The sequence below is a fragment of the Palaemon carinicauda genome, chromosome 3 (assembly GCF_036898095.1).
Source record: "Palaemon carinicauda isolate YSFRI2023 chromosome 3, ASM3689809v2, whole genome shotgun sequence".
Lineage (NCBI taxonomy): Eukaryota > Metazoa > Arthropoda > Malacostraca > Decapoda > Palaemonidae > Palaemon > Palaemon carinicauda.
Genome location: NC_090727.1, coordinates 14,315,570 through 14,333,454, shown reverse-complemented (window position 1 = coordinate 14,333,454; position 17,885 = coordinate 14,315,570). Strand labels below are relative to the sequence as shown.

Genomic DNA, 17,885 nt, shown 5'->3' with positions numbered 1-17,885 from the left:
AAATATGCACAGTACACTGTTTAGTGTTTCCGTAAAGCGCTTTATTTGGGATGAAGTAGAATAGAAAGTGTGTCAAGGATAGCTAATTTATTGCGTATAGCCATGCGTAAGTGAGCGAATGTTTTTTTTTTTTTTTTTTTGTGTGTGTGTGTGTGTGTGTGTGTGGAATCATCCATTCGTCATTGGTAATGCATACAATTTCTCTCTCTCTCTCTCTCTCTCTCTCTCTCTCTCTCTCTCTCTCTCTCTCTCTCTCTCTCTCTCTCTCTCTTCTTAATCACATTTCTGAATCACATTTCTAACACATGCTAATCAACCACTCGTGCATTCCACTTACTGTCTGTAATGCGAGTTACATTGGTAGAGATTGAATTTTCGCTCTACCGGTAAAGAAGATTACCTCACTCAATTTCTTATTTCCAATCACGAAAATATTTACTCATCGATGTCGTTTTATCTTATTTTTCATTATAAATATTCTTTGATGTATGGTGTGAGCTAATCTGCTTGACAGAAGAAAAAATGGTATTTCATCTGACTCTAGGCTTTACCAGAGTCAAAGCTTTAACCGACTAAGCTTTATCAAAATCAAAGTATTACCAGACTCGAGGCTTTACCATACTCAGGTCTTCCCCAGAATCAGGGCTTTATATGAGCCAAAATTTTACTTGACTCGACTTTACCAGACTAAATGCTTTATCAGGACCAAGACTTTCTCTAATTACTGGATTTGGGCAACTGGTACTATCAAAACCGTAACAACATATTCATATCATCTTCTTCAGAGTTCCTCGTGAGATTCAACACAGGCCTTTCTTCTAGGACTAGTTTTATCATCACTTCAGAAGGAAAATCCCTAATGCTACTCAGAGTAGAACATATATAGAATCTGGAAAAATGCCTAATAAACTTGAGTTATATTATCATAAATGTGTTATTACAGGCGTTATTTTCATCCTTAAACTTTAAGTCCCTTGTCGCGAAGCGTTTGTACTTACAAGACTCTAGAAAAAAATAGTCTTAGTTCTAGTCTCTAGAAAAAATAGGCTTCATTCCAATCTCTAGAGAAAATTGACTTAGTTTCAACCTAGAAAAAAAGTAGGCTTTGTTCCAGGCTCGAGGAAAAAAAAGCCTCGTTTAAAGGCTTCACCCCCAACTCGGACCATCGCCAAGTCGGACCCTTACTAACTCGGACCGTACCTCCACCAACTCGGACCATTATAACCAACTCGGACCACAATATACCACCTCGGACCACAGTAGTGAACCAACTCGGACCAGGTTGATAAGATTATAAATTAGAACAATTGGTAAAAATAAATTGAGAACAGTGAAAGTCACACATATTTATTATTAGGAGAGTTATTAAAAACATGCAAATGTAGAAGCAAAAGACAAAGTAAAATGTTCAATAAAACATATTCAAATTAATAATCATACATTCACAGCAATGAAATGGGAAACAGCTTTTAGAAGGCTTTTACCCGATCTATGACCTAGAGAAAACTCCTCCCACAGTACGACTAGTCTTCCATGTTGCTTAGCATACTTTGTCTTTTGGTGGCGCAACACTTTTCCATCATTTAAGAAATTTACATATAGTGGCACAAGCTTTGCTTCATTATACAAAAGAGATAGGAGAATGTAGAAATTAAGTTGACCTTTTCGTGATTTTCTGTTTAGTCTGTGGTGCCACCCTTCCACGTCGTTGTTTGTCCTGACACTCCTACCAAAAACACACCACGCTTTGGGTGGCCACATTTCGGAGGAAATCCAAGTATTGTGAATGTATTCTAAAAGATTTAAAAGTTGTTGTGACCCAGCTGCTTTTCTATAAAATCTTAAAAATAGTCCTTCTATGTGATCATCAGGTACGTATGGTAGAGAAAGAAGTTGTCTCACAAACTTATATGTTTTGGTGTCACTTGTGTATGCAGACTGAAGGCCAAATTCTTGGGCCTTCCTCCACACTGCTTGTCCCCAGTGAAACGCACAACCACGCATAACTACATCTGGGAACACATCTGGGATAGCCCGCCAAACACTTGCCTCAAAATCTAGAATTACTTCTTGTACTTTTAATTGTTCACCTAGGATTTCCTTAATTCTACTAAACACCTTTTTGTAATCTTTGCGTCTCTTACCTGACATTAAAACAAATACAAGAGGCATTTGTTTCACATTCCCATCATACTTCATGAATGCATGAATGCTAAAAAGTTGTGTGAAGGGTTGCCTAACAACTTTGAATGTCCCATCGACATACCACCTTTTTGCTTTAGCAAGTAACTGACACTGTCCTTCTGTTGCAAATACTAAGTGACGTCTATCCCCTACATGTATATCAAATTTAAGAAAGTTAGGTGGTATGTGTTCCTCACTAATTTCAAAACTCAAATCCACGGGTTCAGCAGGTCTGTTTGCTTGCCGCTTCCTGTTTGCTTGACGAGCGAGATTTATGGGGGCAGGTAGTGAAGCAGTAGGCATTGTTGGATCTACGTTTTCAAGGATTACTTCCTCCACGATTTCTAATGCGGGCCGAAACACATCCTCCATTGCTTTATCTTTAATTAATTTTGAAACCTTACTTGTGGTAGCAGGGCATGTTTCCGGTGGATGGGAATGTTCACTGGGCCCTCTGATAAACGAATTATTCACTTCCTTTATTATCATTCCACACTTAACATTTTTATTCCTAACTGCGCAACGCCAATGAACACCAACTGTTGTTTCTCTTTTGAATGTATATGAATAACCCTGACTGTCTACAAGTTTCTGTTTTCCTCTTTGTGATGACGCACACACTTTTTCATAAGTAATACATTCTACCAATGCTTGTGCCTGATCCTCGATTAAACATTCACCATTATTTACAGAGTCCTCGTTGATAAGATTATCCACCAACGCTTCATCAGGTGGATGGTCAGTGATACAGTCAGCAGTGTTGCCTAGTTTGGAAGAGCATGTGGCACACCTCCAATCAATTTCCACCCCCTCTCTTACTGCTTTTCTGTAATCTTCCCTGGTAACGCCCGTCCCACAAGTTCGGTGTTGCCACAAATTGCATCCGTCACACAGCAATGCCTCCTGCAACAATTTGTACTCAGATGATTTTCTAGTCGATATATCAATTTATATTTCTCCGTTCTTATAAAATGATTATCTGGTAATGGCAACTCAAAATTTACAATCGTCAATAGGATTAAGATAATTTAATTTAATAATATCAATATATAATTTAATTTAACAATATTTAGCTAAATTCTTAAATCGCACCTGTCGAGGTCGCACTGTGTTTAGGCACAGCAAACACTTGTCCATGGTAGGTTGCGCCTTCAGCTTGAGACAAACACAGAGAGAGAGGGAGAGAGAGAGATAATGCGTTGAGAAACAAGCTCTCTCTCTCTCTCTCTCTCTCTCTCTCTCTCTCTCTCTCTCTCTCTCTCTCTCTCTCTCTCTCAAAAGGATATAGTCCGTTTTAATCTTTAATTCCCCATCTTTTAAAAGAGGACAAATTCCTTTTGTTTCCATAAATTTGGTTGTTACAGCTTTTGGTGGTAATTATGCAATTATCCTGTAAACTTTAGATTGCGTGTTTGCTCGATGGTCCGAGTTGGTTTACATGATGGTCCGACTTGGCATTTCCAAAGTTTTTGACGGTCCGAGATGGTCGAGATAATGGTCCGAGTTGGTATTTCAAAATGGTCCGAGTTGGAAATGGTCCGAGTTGACCCTACCCCGTTTAAAGCGCTAGAAAAATAGGTTTAGTTCCTAGCTAGACAAAACGTGGTTAATTCCTAGCTCAGGAAAAATTGAGGTTAATTACAAGCTCTTGAAAAATAGGCTTAGTTCCAAGCACTAGAAAAAAAAAAATAAGTTTAGCTCCAAGCTCTAGAAAAATAGGATTGGTTCCAAGCTCTTGATAAAATAGCCATGGATCATAGCTCCAAAAAATTGGCTTAGTTCTAAGCTCGAAAAATAAGTATGGTTCGAAGCTTTAAAAAATGAAAATAGACTTAGCAGCATGCTTTAGAAAAAAGGCTTAGTTCCACGCTTTAGAAAAATCAGGTTTAACTCTCAGCTCTATAAAAAACATAGGCTTAGTTCCAAGCTTTAAAGAAACACACTCAGTTCCAATTTCTATAAAGAATTGGCTGAGTTTCAAACCCTGGAAGGAATAAGCTCGGTTCTAAGCTTTAGAAAGACTAGACTTAGTTCCAGACTCTACAAGTTGAGAATAGGCTTTGTTCTCAACACTAGACGAACTCAGCTTAGTTCCAAGCTCTAAAAATGATAGGTACAATTTCTAACTCTCGAAAAGATAAGCTTGGATCTAAGCTTTAGAGGATAGGTTTAGTTCTAAGCTCTGGAAGGAATAGGTTTAACGAATGTCTTTCATAAGCCTTCGTGACCACATGGACTGATTTGAAAAGCTGTATGTCACTATCGTTATCAGTATTCAGGCACAAATGTTTAATGTTCATTTGACCCAGTTATGTTTATGTTTGGAATCGAAAACTTGATAAGTAAATGAATTTTCCATAAATTAATGATTACAAATTTCATTACTGGTGGCTGTTCTCGCTATACGATTCCACATTTCAAAGGATAAATAATAAATTTTGGACTTTCTTTTTGACCGATAAAAGTAGGTGAACCTCTTTTTGTCCTTAATCCTTTCTAGGATCTGTTCGGGAAAGAAGTAACGCGATATCTTAAGGAACCTGACGAAGACCTGGAGTTTTGAATACATAAATTATTACCGTTACGGTTAAGTGGAAAATATCCGAAAACTTGGTCTCTCTCTCTCTCTCTCTCTCTCTCTCTCTCTCTCTCTCTCTCTCTCTCTCTCTCTCTCTCTCTCTCCATGTCATAAAATAAACTTAAACACTTCGTTGATACGAAATACTCAGTGCATGAAATCATTACCCTTCCAAATTACCTTTTATTTCACCGATGTAAAAATTTAATAACATTTTATTTTTTACCAAATACCAGTCACTGCCACGAAGCAGATCTCGATAGATTTCAGCATAAAACAATTTAATTCCAGGACACCCACAGCATATTCTAAAGATGCAAGAAAGAACTTCAAGACGGTCTCTCTTCCTTCAGCCAAAACCATCAAACAAGGAGGCAAATAAGGATGGGTTTGTATAGATAATCTCGTTATGAGAAAGTTTCTCTGCGAAAATAATCGTCTAATCACGCGCTGTATACTTCTACGAAGTGTAAATCGAAATGTTTAAATTATGCCAATTCATTGGATCAATGGTTTCAAAATCGGGCCGCAGGGGACAGATCTGAAACCTTCAAAGGTTTTTTTGTGTAGGCTACATTTTCATAGTTTTATTTTGTGATTAAAATCTTGGAGTTCGACATTTCTTATCCTACGATACAATATCCTTCTCTTGAGAAGTGTTTCTGGGAAAGATTACTGGCTCCTTTCATCATATGAATTAACAAACATTTATTTCCATTCTTGCATTAAATTCTTCATGCCATGAACACAAGCCATTTCAAGACCACAGTTTGAAATTGATGTCAACTTCAATTAAAAGCAACATTATCTAAAATCTATTTCTTTATTCTCGTGGAAACAGTTCTGAGCATTATCATATATAAGTCAGGTTACAAACTACGAATACAGATATTGTGAAGAAGTGGGCAGCGAGAGGAGATGGGAACCAATCAATTTCCTTAGCTTTGCAAGCTGGGCCCTTTGGCATTCCATCTTGGGCCTTGGCTTGGCTTCTGAAGTTTCGAAACCCAAGACAAATGAAATATTTTTCTTTTATCCGGTGCCTATAAATCCTCAAGTTCCCCAACCCTACCACCTTTTTCCAATTTCTTGGCGTCGGAGGTTTCTGATTAATCTCGTTCAAGGAAATTAATGGTACATTTTTTTTATCATCTTTTTTATCTGAGGATGGCCCGTGTGTCATTACGAGACCCAATATCTACTTCTTTTGGTCGAGTCTGTTAAACTTGATTATCTTTTTATTTCACTTGGTAACTCTGGGAACGTCTGTAAGCCTAAACGTTCGGTCTATAATAGGTAAACATGTTATAGGCCTAATCTCAAAACCTGGTGACCTTTTATGGCGACGCAGATCCTTTGGCCTATAAACGTTTTACATCCCGACGCTTGTTTTAGTCAGTAGCCCATGAACCATTGGTCTTGCCATAAACAAGACCAGTGTTCGTTTAATAAATCGTACAGCAACATTGCGTAGGTTCATTATAAATCATTTTGAAAACAGCACAACTTTGGCTTACATCGTCTATCCTTTTGGATAGGACACTATCCTAATTACTTTCCGTGTGATTAATACCGTCGTAGTAGAAAAGAGAGAAATGTTATGGGTCCCTTTCTCTCAGTTATTGATCATTTGTCATTCGTTCTAATATTTTTCATTGGATTTGATCATCTAACATTCTCGTAAATATCAACCCGGTTAATAGGTAATCCTTCAGCCTTTTCTCCTATATATAATGCTATTCTTTTCACAATAACAACGGACGTTAAAAGATAATGATTTGATCTTTTTTAGGCATTAATTAAAAAAAAAAAAAAAAACATACATTTTGTCAAATATATCATGTTAGTAAATGACAGTATTTCTGTTAGTAAACCTCACCCTACTGGGATTTGAAGTAGAAAACCTTATGTGATATTTAAAATGAAAACAGTGTTATTTATCATACGATTTCTAATAGCATGCATCTATTCTAGGGCATCCAGCTGGTCTGTATCTAAGGGTATATTCTTTCTATTTACTAGTAAACATCTGGAGATGATCAGTAGTATAGAATAATTTTAGTGGCATGACCTCCCATGAATGATATTTGCGATGCGTTAAAATATGTTGTAAATTTTATCTTTTTATGTTTTTTTTCATCGAATGTGCATGCAGTTGCTCGCACAAAATCGCTTTTATACTAATTTTTTGTTTACATTAAAAACTGTGTTCCATTAAAAAAAAAAGAAAAAAAAATATTACCTCAGCTCTCTAGGCGTCGGGCATTCAGTAGATATGCTTATGGAGGGCGAGGTTGCTAGTGCTAAGCCCGGTCCATCTTCGTTGCCATCTACTGTATAGTTATCTAACTAACATAACGTGAGCCTATTCCACTTCCTAGATCAACAGAGGCATAATGAAATTTTAATGGTACTGGTCTTTTGCATTCCAGCGAAATGAGGAATCGATCAACTGACCTTTTCTGATGAACTTTGATCATATACGGTACACGGTACATACTTCAGGTTTGTGAAAAGAGTGTGCAGGGTTCAGAAGCGTTAAGAGGTAGGAGAGGAAGGCCCTGAAAGAATTGAAAGGGCATAAAGTGTAGATTCATTAAAAAGGCAGAGCTTTAATATCCAGGAAGCCCTAGAGCCTTTGAAAGATAAAGTTAAGAGGCTTCGTGTAATAGGGAATGTTCAAAACATCTAAATAGATGCATGAAATGACTAATGTTTTGGAAGTTTTATCGCCCTGGGAGTTCACCATCATCTGCTTCAGTCTGAAAGTGACAGTGATCATTGCGCTGATTTTCATCTGGTCTCTGTGCCACTGCCTCCTTAAAATGGCAAAACCACAGGCAATTTTGTCCCTATTGTTTCTTGTTATAATCTAAGAAGGAAATGGTCTAACTTACAAAACAGAAATAATCTAATTTAAACAAAACTTTGAAATACTTAAAAAAAAATTCTTATAAATAAAAAAAAAGGGGGGGGATTTTTTTTTGGTTGAGACTGTGAGGAAGGTAAAAACTGGGATTGATGCGCTACTGACAACAATCTTGAAGGAAATTGACCGAGTTTTTATTAGAACCATAATAGGACAGCTTTAAGAATAACAATATTGAAGTTTGTAAAAACTATAAGGCCGTTAATTTGTAAATAGCCGATTCTTTATTTAATGCCTCATATAGTAGAAGTTCCAAAATTGAATATAATTTTATGGTTTAATTCCATATCCCATTTCACATTACATTGATAAGCATAACCTCTTTTAAGGATGAAAATAACATAAATCAGGTACACTCATGCTAGGAACATAGATTCATTTGATATATACAACTCTCATGGAAGTGAGTAAAAGAAAATAAAATATAAACGAACATGAAAATAAGGTTCTAAGATTACTGAGACTTAGTAGAAAAGTGAATACTATTTTACGAAGTTCATGGCAACAGGGTCAAACATTCATACACACATACATAAAACCCACACACACACGCACGCACACACATTATATATATATATATATATATATATATATATATATATATATATATATATATATATATATATATATATATATATATAACATATATATTAGTTGCAAACTTGCACACAGAAATTCAGTTACTTTATCAAGACATAATTAGGTATAAACTTATTTTAGTGTACTTTACTTATAATAATAAATTTCCTCCTTATTCTTCCATCCTTACAATTATTGAGAAGCTCATATTACCCTTAACAGTATGAGTAGATATTCCTTTGGAATTCGTTAACTTTGAAGCGAAATGAATGGGGTTCTTGCTTTATGGCCATAGCCTTTGAAGTTTAATCTTTACTTCGGTATAACTGATATTTCCCTCTCAGCTTTGGGTCTTTAGTTCTCGTTTTATTTTAGATTTTCTCTTATCAATAAGTTTCTTTGGTCGATCTTTTAATTAAGATGATGAAGAATATCTCAAAACTCAAGATGGTTTCACATCCGCTTTGTTTGTAATATTGTTTTACGATGAAAACATACTATTTGTATAGCTTCTTTAAGATGATGTACGATAACGAATTGCATAGAAGAGATGGCGTCTTACGTAGATGATTCGAAATCGGTAAGACTTTTAGTTCTTTTCTGACTAGCTAAAACTTAGGATAATTGTATAAGGAACTATGACCTCAAAGGTCTCCATTTTACCATCATGGAGTCTTACAATCCTGACAGTTCCTGAGATCCTCAAAACCGCAAGAAGCAGTAAAATTCATTACGAAAGAAAAGTTTTGATGCTGAAAGGGGATATCAGGGATATTCTTGATAAACTTTGGCGTTCAATCTTCATCATTGTCTTCACCCAATATAACTGAAAATCGTAATAATTGTTGATTTTTATGTGCTTATCAATGTAAGGTAAAGCATAATTTTCTTGTATTATCAACTAAGATAGTGCTCGACTTTTGTAACGATGGCTTTTTTCTGTATTATTTATAAATGTAACTCGTGCATAATGAGCCTTACTGACCAAGAATAACGCAAGAATTCAATATATTTTCCACCACAGTAACAACAAAATGACTCAATGTGGGGAAAAAAAAAAACACGGTTTTGGGTCTTATTTTGGGGTCTCAACACCTGCAGGCGTACTTATTACTTTGTTGAAATACAAACGACGGCTGTTAAATGACACCGCATCTACTAATGAGTTTATTCAGTTTAACAAAAAATAAGACACAACTATTTCATATGAAACATAAAATCAATGATGATATAGTGTTAATGAACCTCATAAAATGATTAATTCATAAAAGTAAAAATATTTCTGACGTACAGAGATTTATTCACGGATTAATTTTGAAGAGGTTTAAAATCAGAAATCTTTATTCTTTTATTATACTTGATGCATTTTATTTCTTTCCACCGTGTTTTCCTCCACTGCAATAATCAATTACTTTTTAGTGAAGGTTCTTTTTAAAACCTTCATTCTTTTTCAACTGATTAACAATTAAAACTATCTTATCTAACAAAGTTTTTACTTAATGGCTTGGTTTTATTTTCCACCAGCATTTTTATTTCAAATCTATCTCATCCCATTTCCACTTTGTCCTTCCCTTTCGAGTCATCCCTCATTCCAACGCGAGAGTCTGAAACGGAAAGTCCCTTTATGCAACGTCAATCCTTTTTACTCTAACTCCTTTTTACTTGTCAATTGTTATCTCTGATTAGTTCTGGTATTTTTCCTTTCCTCTCATTTGACACATTTCCGTTATATTCGTACTTTGTGTCGGCTTCATCGATATCGTAATTTATTTTCGTATTGTATTCAGCCCTTTACTTTGGATAATAATACAATTTTATAATGTATTCATCCATCTAAAGGAGAAAAATAAAATCCTTTAGTGGAATACATCCATCCGTAAATTTGGGAAAAATTTGTTTCTGTAATTCACTCATGCCTTAGTTTACTTTTGTTCACCATACTTTTGTATTCGCCTCTCTCTCTCTCTCTCTCTCTCTCTCTCTCTCTCTCTCTCTCTCTCTCTCTCTCTCTCTCTCTCATTTGCAGATAACTAAGCCATCCTCCAACAATTTCATCAAGAGATTAAAGACTAAGAGTGTAGCAGTATATTCCAGGGAAAAATCAAGTACAGAGCAATAATTAATTAACTTTATTTCACAGAATTCGCTTTTGACCTGTGGTGTAATCCTCCGTTGGGGACTCTCTTCCTCTCCCCCCACCACCCTCCTTCCGTAGAGGAAGTATTTTAAAAATTAACTTCGGCGACGACTGATCTAGGCCACATTTTATCTCTTCCTTTGACCTCGTTTCATTATGTGCATTGAATATTTGATCATATGTCAGCCATGATTTCATCTCCATCGTAGCTCATCTTTTTTTATTTATTGAATAAAATTAGAGAGCGTTTCATTTCGGTCTACTTCGATCGACGAATGGTCTTTCGAAGTGGAATTCATAAACCAGATATTTGAGATCATTAAGGTTATATGGATAATGTTGTAATATGATGTTCGGGTATTTATCTTATAGGACTTAGTTTGTTAGGATTATTAAAACTTTTTTTTTTTTTTACCTTTAGAGGAATTGTTGGGTTTAAATGTAAGCCTCAAAATAAAGTAATATGGAAATTTGGGGAAAGTGTACAAAATGTGGGATAGCAGGTGTTTTGTTTCATGATAACGCAAAGCAGATTAGTGATAGCGACGAAAAATGGAAAGATTAGAGAAGAATATTTCTTAAGAAGGGAAATTTTCAAGCGGATGACAGACTGGATCGATACTAGAATGAGAGACTATTGAAAAAGTTGAAAAAGGTAAAACGAGGCATAAGTTGTGGTTAATGAAAAATTCATTTCAAGATAAATGAAGTATTTTTTGGATACAAAAGTGAAAGCTGGAGAGTTGGATTATCGGCCCAATCTATACGGAGTAAGAAGGTTTGAATATGCAAAAAACTTGAATGATGCATCGATACAGTAAAAATACCTACTGGTGAAAAGTTTGACCAAATGTGAAGTAAAGTGGTCAAGATGAAAAAGATACAAATCCTCAAAGAATGAGGTTTGGCACCTCGGGTTTCTTTCCAAAAAGTCATTCTTTTTTATTCATCATATCATTTTTACTGTACAAACTCCTATTAATCCATTCATCCACCTATCGCAGATTCTGTTTACATTTCCATTGATTGGTTTAGCTCTAATCTTTCTTTACTTTCTCTGTTTAGTTCAATAAGGGTTATCCATTGTTATTTCCCTTAATACCTAGTGCCCCTTATCTCTCTCTCTCTCTCTCTCTCTCTCTCTCTCTCTCTCTCTCTCTCCCTCTCTCTCTCTCTCTCTCTCACATATACGGTTTCTATCAGCCCTTTTTACTAGATCATTAAGTCATTAAAAGGTTTCATCTCATCCCTGAGAGGAAGAGAGGAATTCATTAACCAAGTTGGACCATTATGTTTAAGGATTGTGTTATTATCCTGTAAATAGAAGCCTCCCCTTTACATCCCAACCCCTTTCCATCCTTGACGGATTTGAAAGCTGAATAAACAAATAATAAACATGGCAAAATTTCCTCTATTTCCCTGGCCCTTTGATTTTTTGTTTGTTGAATATCTGATCAGGTGACGTAAAGGATTTCATTCACTTCCTGCTTAATACATATTTTATGTGCAGCATCTCCTTTCCGTCCATTATAATCAAACATACGTTGCATTAATCAAGTGAATTATTTCAAGTGTCGCAATTACTACGATAGAGTAATAAAGAGAATACGCGAACATTTATAATTTGAACGCTCGACATATTTCACTGACGTCGCTGAAATTAGTTGAGGCCACTGTTATATAGTATCTAATGTTTACAGCGGGAACACGTAACAAACGTATCATGGTAACAGCATTCTAACTTGTGAACAACCGTTACCTATGCTATTTATGCAAGGATAAAGCAAATGCTATTCTCGCTCCTTGGATGAGGTTGAAGTTTAAACCAAGGGAGGTAATATCGAATAAATATGAATGAATCAATGTAAGTTTTCTCTTTTTTTAATCATACGACTGAGAGTACTAAAATTAATCCGCTCGTTCATCATGCAAGTGACACACTTCATAGGAAGGCAAAGATGAATATAACAAAATATTTGTCGAACACCAATTTCATCAAACCATCAAAAGGTAAAAGCTATATTTCCTTAACCGGTAATCTACGTCGGATTCTTTTTGGCAGATGATGTCATATTACGGCTTATTTCCCCCTACCCCCCGAGCCCCGCTGTTTCCCTTGTGGCACCAGACTCACTTTTCCTTTTCTCTTTCCATAAAGGGATTTGCAAGTTATACAAACTACTGTTTGACAGGGAGGATTGTCCTTCTCTCTTTGGCCCACGTTTCTTTCTCTTAAACCTTTTCATCAGATGACAAGAATGATCTTGTTCATTTTCTGTTCTCGAAAAATTGTATTGCATTACGAAAATTTATTTGTTGAATTCACCATAAGATGCTTTTCAGTTTTCACTGCACTTGCTGTCAGTTTATTCTTGGTATAATAAAGTAATTTCATTTGCATCTAATTTTTCATGCTCTAAATGACTGTAGTTCTTGTGAACCAAGTTCAAAGAATTCATTCAGTCACATACATACATACATATATATATATATATATATATATATATATATACATATATATATATATATATATATATATATATATACATATATATATATATATATATATATATATATATATATACACATATATATATACACACATATATATAGTATATATATACATGTATATATATATATATATATATATATATATATATATATATATATATATATATATATATATATGTAAATTATATATATATGTGTGTGTGTGTGTTTTAAAATCTTGACAACTGACGCGTGATGGGCATAGTAGTAAGGACGTGTGGAGGAGGCGGGAGTGAGGGGGACCTTAGCGAGACAAGTTGGGGTGGAGGGTCAACAGGGAGGCTAAGGATTAGATGGCGTGATAACGTAAAGAAGGATTTGGAGAAGAAAGGTTCGGTGGAGGAAGATGATACCGATAAAAATAGGTCGATAACTCTCATGAAGGTAACCGATCAATTAGTTTAGGGAGTAAAAGGAGTTTATCTAAATTGTCAGAATTAATACATTTAATGTAAGAGAAAGGGAGATATAACGGCGGCCATGGGAATAAACTATATTTAGAAATATATGAGCGGGATCAAATTAATGCTTAATGATACATGATAAACGGGGAGAGAGAGAGAGAGAGAGAGAGAGAGAGAGAGAGAGAGAGAGAGAGAGAGAGAGAGAGAGAGAGAGAGAGGGTGGCTAGTATTAACAAATTTTAAACTTTAAAAAGTTCCGTAACGTGATCAGTGGATCACTAACAATGAAAGGGGAGAGATAGAGTAAACGACGGCTGGTATTAATGAAGGGATCATCAATGCTGTCATTAATGACTAAACAAAGGATATCGGCAATTGCAGGGACATTACATTAGCTGCGAAAGGGAACAAAAGTTTATTACATAATTAGGGAAAGCTAAATTAGAGAATCAAGTAAAGATGAAGAATAGAATCATGCTCTTCTTTCCATTTCACCCGTAAATGTAAACATTATCTTCAAAAGTGATTTTGTTAGACAACTTCAGAGGTTTTTGTCAGACACTGGAAGGAAAAGGTCGGCGTATATATCATCACCTGGACGACTGTGTACCTGATATTCAGATAAATATGAAAGCAGTACTAATATGCAAGAAAACTAATTCCTGTGTGGAATATTCAAACATAAAACTAGTTGCACAGTTGCTTTTACTTTACTTTGATGGCTGCTTTTCCCGTCCCATACAGCAGGGTAACCCCACTCTCTACAGGACCTCTACTGTCGTTTTACCTTGTTCGTTCAGAGTATTTAACGTTTCATATCGTGTATTGTTCATTTACTGTTAAATCGTCACTGTCAATAGACTCATGAAATAAGAAAGTCTTCAGTTTCCTCTTGAAACCCTTAATGTGTTCAATCATTCGAATGTTTCGTGGGAGCTTATTATATAGTCTCAGGGCCGCATATTCAAAGGCTCTGGAGCCCAAAGTGGACATAAATCTAGGTTCCGACAGTTTGAAGCCATCGGTAACTATTCTCGTTTCGACACGATTTGTTGGCTGCGCAATATGTAGCAATTCTCTCAAGTTTTTTGAACGACCAGTTCTGATAACTTGGTGGGTTATTGTACATATTTTAAATTCAATTCTCGCTTTAATCGGCAGCCAGTGTTCATCGATTTGTATAGGGGTGATCCTTTCTCTAGGTGGGACACCTTTTATCACTCTTGCTCCTCTGTTTATTATGTGCTGTAATTTCTTCTTAAGTTGGACTTTTGGTAAATTGTAGTAGATAGAGTTGCAGTAGTCAATGCTGGTAATAACACAGTTCATCACAAGTTTCTTTACTGAATTTTCGTCCAGGTACTTTTTTTATAAACGCAATATTTTTAGATCATAACCAGGACTTTTAATTACATTGTTTATTTGGGCATTTAGAGACAGGTTACAGTCAAGAAATACACCTAGATCTCGAACTTTACTAGATATCGGCACCAAGTCATTATTTATGTTCATATGAATATCACCTAAGTTTCTCACGCTGCTTCTCTTGCCCACCACCATGAATTCAGTTTTGTTCTTATTTAATTTTAGTTGCTTAAATGTCACCCATTCTCTAAAACTATCAAGGATTCGGTTTAGAGTTTCAGTAGTGTCATGCATATCATTAAAAGAGAAGTAATATAGTGTGTCATCTGCAAATAGTTTAAACTTCACGCCCTGCCTTTGTAGTATTTTCGATAGACCAATAGTATAGATGCAGAATAAGATTGGGCCAAGTACACTCCCCCTGGGTTACCCCTCTGTTTAAGGGTTCATATGATGAATAAGAGTTTCCAATTTGTACACAGTAATTTCTACCAACGAAGTAGTCTTTTAGGTATTCGAATGCTTTATCTTCAACGCCGATGGACCGTAGATCATTTAGTAGCAGTTCATGCACAACTGTATCAAAAGCAGCACTGAGGTCGAGCAATATTAAAATACCACATTTATTTTCATCCATCATTTCTAGCATATCATTTACAACAGAACAGATGGCTGTCTCCGTAGAGTATAGTTTTCTGTAGGCAGATTGGTTGTCAGGCAAAGCTTCTATTACTTCTAAGTGGCTGACTAGTTGTTCAAGAATTACATATGCAAGCACTTTTGAGACAAAGGATAGATTTGAAATAGGTCTATATGAGCTTAATTCCTGGTAGTCCTATGCATTTTTCAGAACTGGTGTGACTATAGCCATTTTCTCAGATTTAGGAAACTTACATTCATCAATGCTTGCATTTGCTATTTTCATTATTATTTCGGCTAGACTAGAAAAAGTCTCTCTCTCCAATTACTTCAGATATTGGCATAGGATCGATCGCGCAGTTTGTTTTCTTTGCTCTCTTGATTATTCTCGCGATGTCATCTTGTGTTATGCTGTTAAATCGTATTAATTTTGTCTGTGTCAGGTGTATCATTAATCTGATGTTGAGAGTATTTACAAATGACCTGGTTATGTTTTCACTATTGTTTTTAAAGAACACTAGAAAATTATTTGCTAGTTCCTGGTCACTGTTATCCATCAGATAGCTTCTTTTCTTTTACATTTCCCATTATACCATTCAGGAGACGATATAACTTATCTATGTCTGTTGATGCTTCGAGGATATTTCTCTTATAGTATTCACTTTTTTTCCTTCTTAGTAGGTAGTTATATTGACACGCAGCAGTTTTGTATCAAGTACTTTCAGTTTTTAACCTATTCCACTTTCTTTCATACGTCTTTTTTTCCTCTTTTATACCAACGTCTCTCCATCAAACCAAGGAGATTGGTCTTTTACAGTTATAGTCTTTTCCATCGGTGGGCACATGGTATCATATTCACTTTACTCACTTTATTGTAAGTGGTCGTAAGACAGTTAGCACACTTGGCTCCTAACAGACGTTGGTCATCATGATCACAGGGAATGTTGATAGTATCGTTTATTTTCTTTGTAACTTCTTCAATAAATACGGTAGGAGAATTTTTTTTATTTATGTCTTAAGTATTTTTTTACTAATGCATGTTTTTGTAGAGGTAGACTAAACGTAATAAGTTTGTGTACTGGTGAGATAGTACATTTCTCTTCGACTTTTATATCAGATACAATATTATTCATGTCATCACTTATAACTAAGAATAGCGTATGCCCAGTTAAAGTAGTTGTGCAGTCGACATTATTCACTAGTCGATATGATTCTAGTAACTCACTAAATGCCAAAGCGTCAGGATTTGATGCGTCATCCATACAAAAATTTAGATCTCCACAGATAACTAATTCGTTTTTTCCCATGATAATCATACCAATGAGAGCACCGAAGTCTTCAAAAAAGATATCAGTGTTTGTTCTAGGAAGTTTGTAGATTGTTACAAAGGATATTCTTCCATTTTGTGGCATAAATTTTATTTCTATATATTCAAAGCTTGTTACACTAATTCTTTTTAACGTTTTGAGATTTGAGTAACTTATATGAATAAAGAGTCCGACAACATCGCCAGACCTACCTGCTCTCGGTATATGAAAGAAGGCATGTGTGGGGGGCGTCATTTCAGTGATCTTTGCCTTGTCCAAGTTATATAGCCAAGTTTCAGATAATGCTAGTATACCTAAATATTTCTCGTTTATCAATTCTCGAATTTGAACAGTCTTATTACCTACAGATTGTATATTTACATAGCCACAGTTTATGACATCCCTAGTAACCCTGATCAGTATTTTCCGCTAGTCTTTTCAATTCCAAGTCAAAAGCATTGCAGTCCCTAGAATTTAGTGTGTGGTCACTTGGTCTGTTTAACTTTGTGCAGTTTATAAACTTTGCTGTGTCAGATCTAATCCAAACAGTTGATCACCAGATCGAATGGCGCAAGTTACACAACTCTCTAGACTTGTTAGACTGTGAATCTTTTGCAAAATCTGTTCAATTATTACCCGTGACGAGATCCACTCTTGGTAAAATTTTCACAGGAATATAATCGTAAATGTGAACGAATGCTGATAAAAAAACAAGACATCCAAGCATTAACTAAGTAAAAGTTTTGTCTGGATATTTTTTTGCCTCTGAAAATGAAACCGGTTTTTAGCCAGTTGAATCATCATAACATTTCAGGACAAAAGCATAAACTTCAAGTTAAAACAAGGGTATTAGTCGCGCTCCTCTACATGAGTGTTAAACATAAGATAATTCATTCATAAATAAATAATAAAAAAAAAATGAGCTTTAAAATAATTCTATAAGAAAAATAACAAAGTCAAAACTTGGCATTTTGTCAGATTTCTTAAGTGAAGGTCGAGTTAAAATATACGGTAAAAATGAGACAGATATCACGATTTCACGGCTATTTTGTGAAGGTTTTGCGACTAAAACCACTTTGGGAATAAGTTCTAGGATTTGAACCTAAAACACATCATATATATGAAGGTAGAATCGAAAAAGCTTATCTGGTGAGGTAAACAAACAAAATCTATTCCCTGTTGTTTGTGAACAGATTTCTTTTCTGTTGTACGT

The 17,885-nt window shown here is 35.3% G+C and overlaps 1 protein-coding gene across 1 annotated transcript in view; it reads right to left on the bottom strand.

The window, feature by feature from the left end:
- Positions 1-1,331: 1,331 nt before the first annotated feature.
- LOC137630773 (uncharacterized) overlaps positions 1,332-17,885 on the bottom strand; it is an 18,020-nt gene continuing 1,466 nt past the window's right edge. The window contains exon 3 of the mRNA XM_068362354.1: positions 1,332-3,087. Coding sequence (XP_068218455.1) covers positions 1,435-3,087 — 1,653 coding nt within the window. The 3' untranslated portion in view covers positions 1,332-1,434. The remainder of the gene's footprint in view (positions 3,088-17,885) is intronic.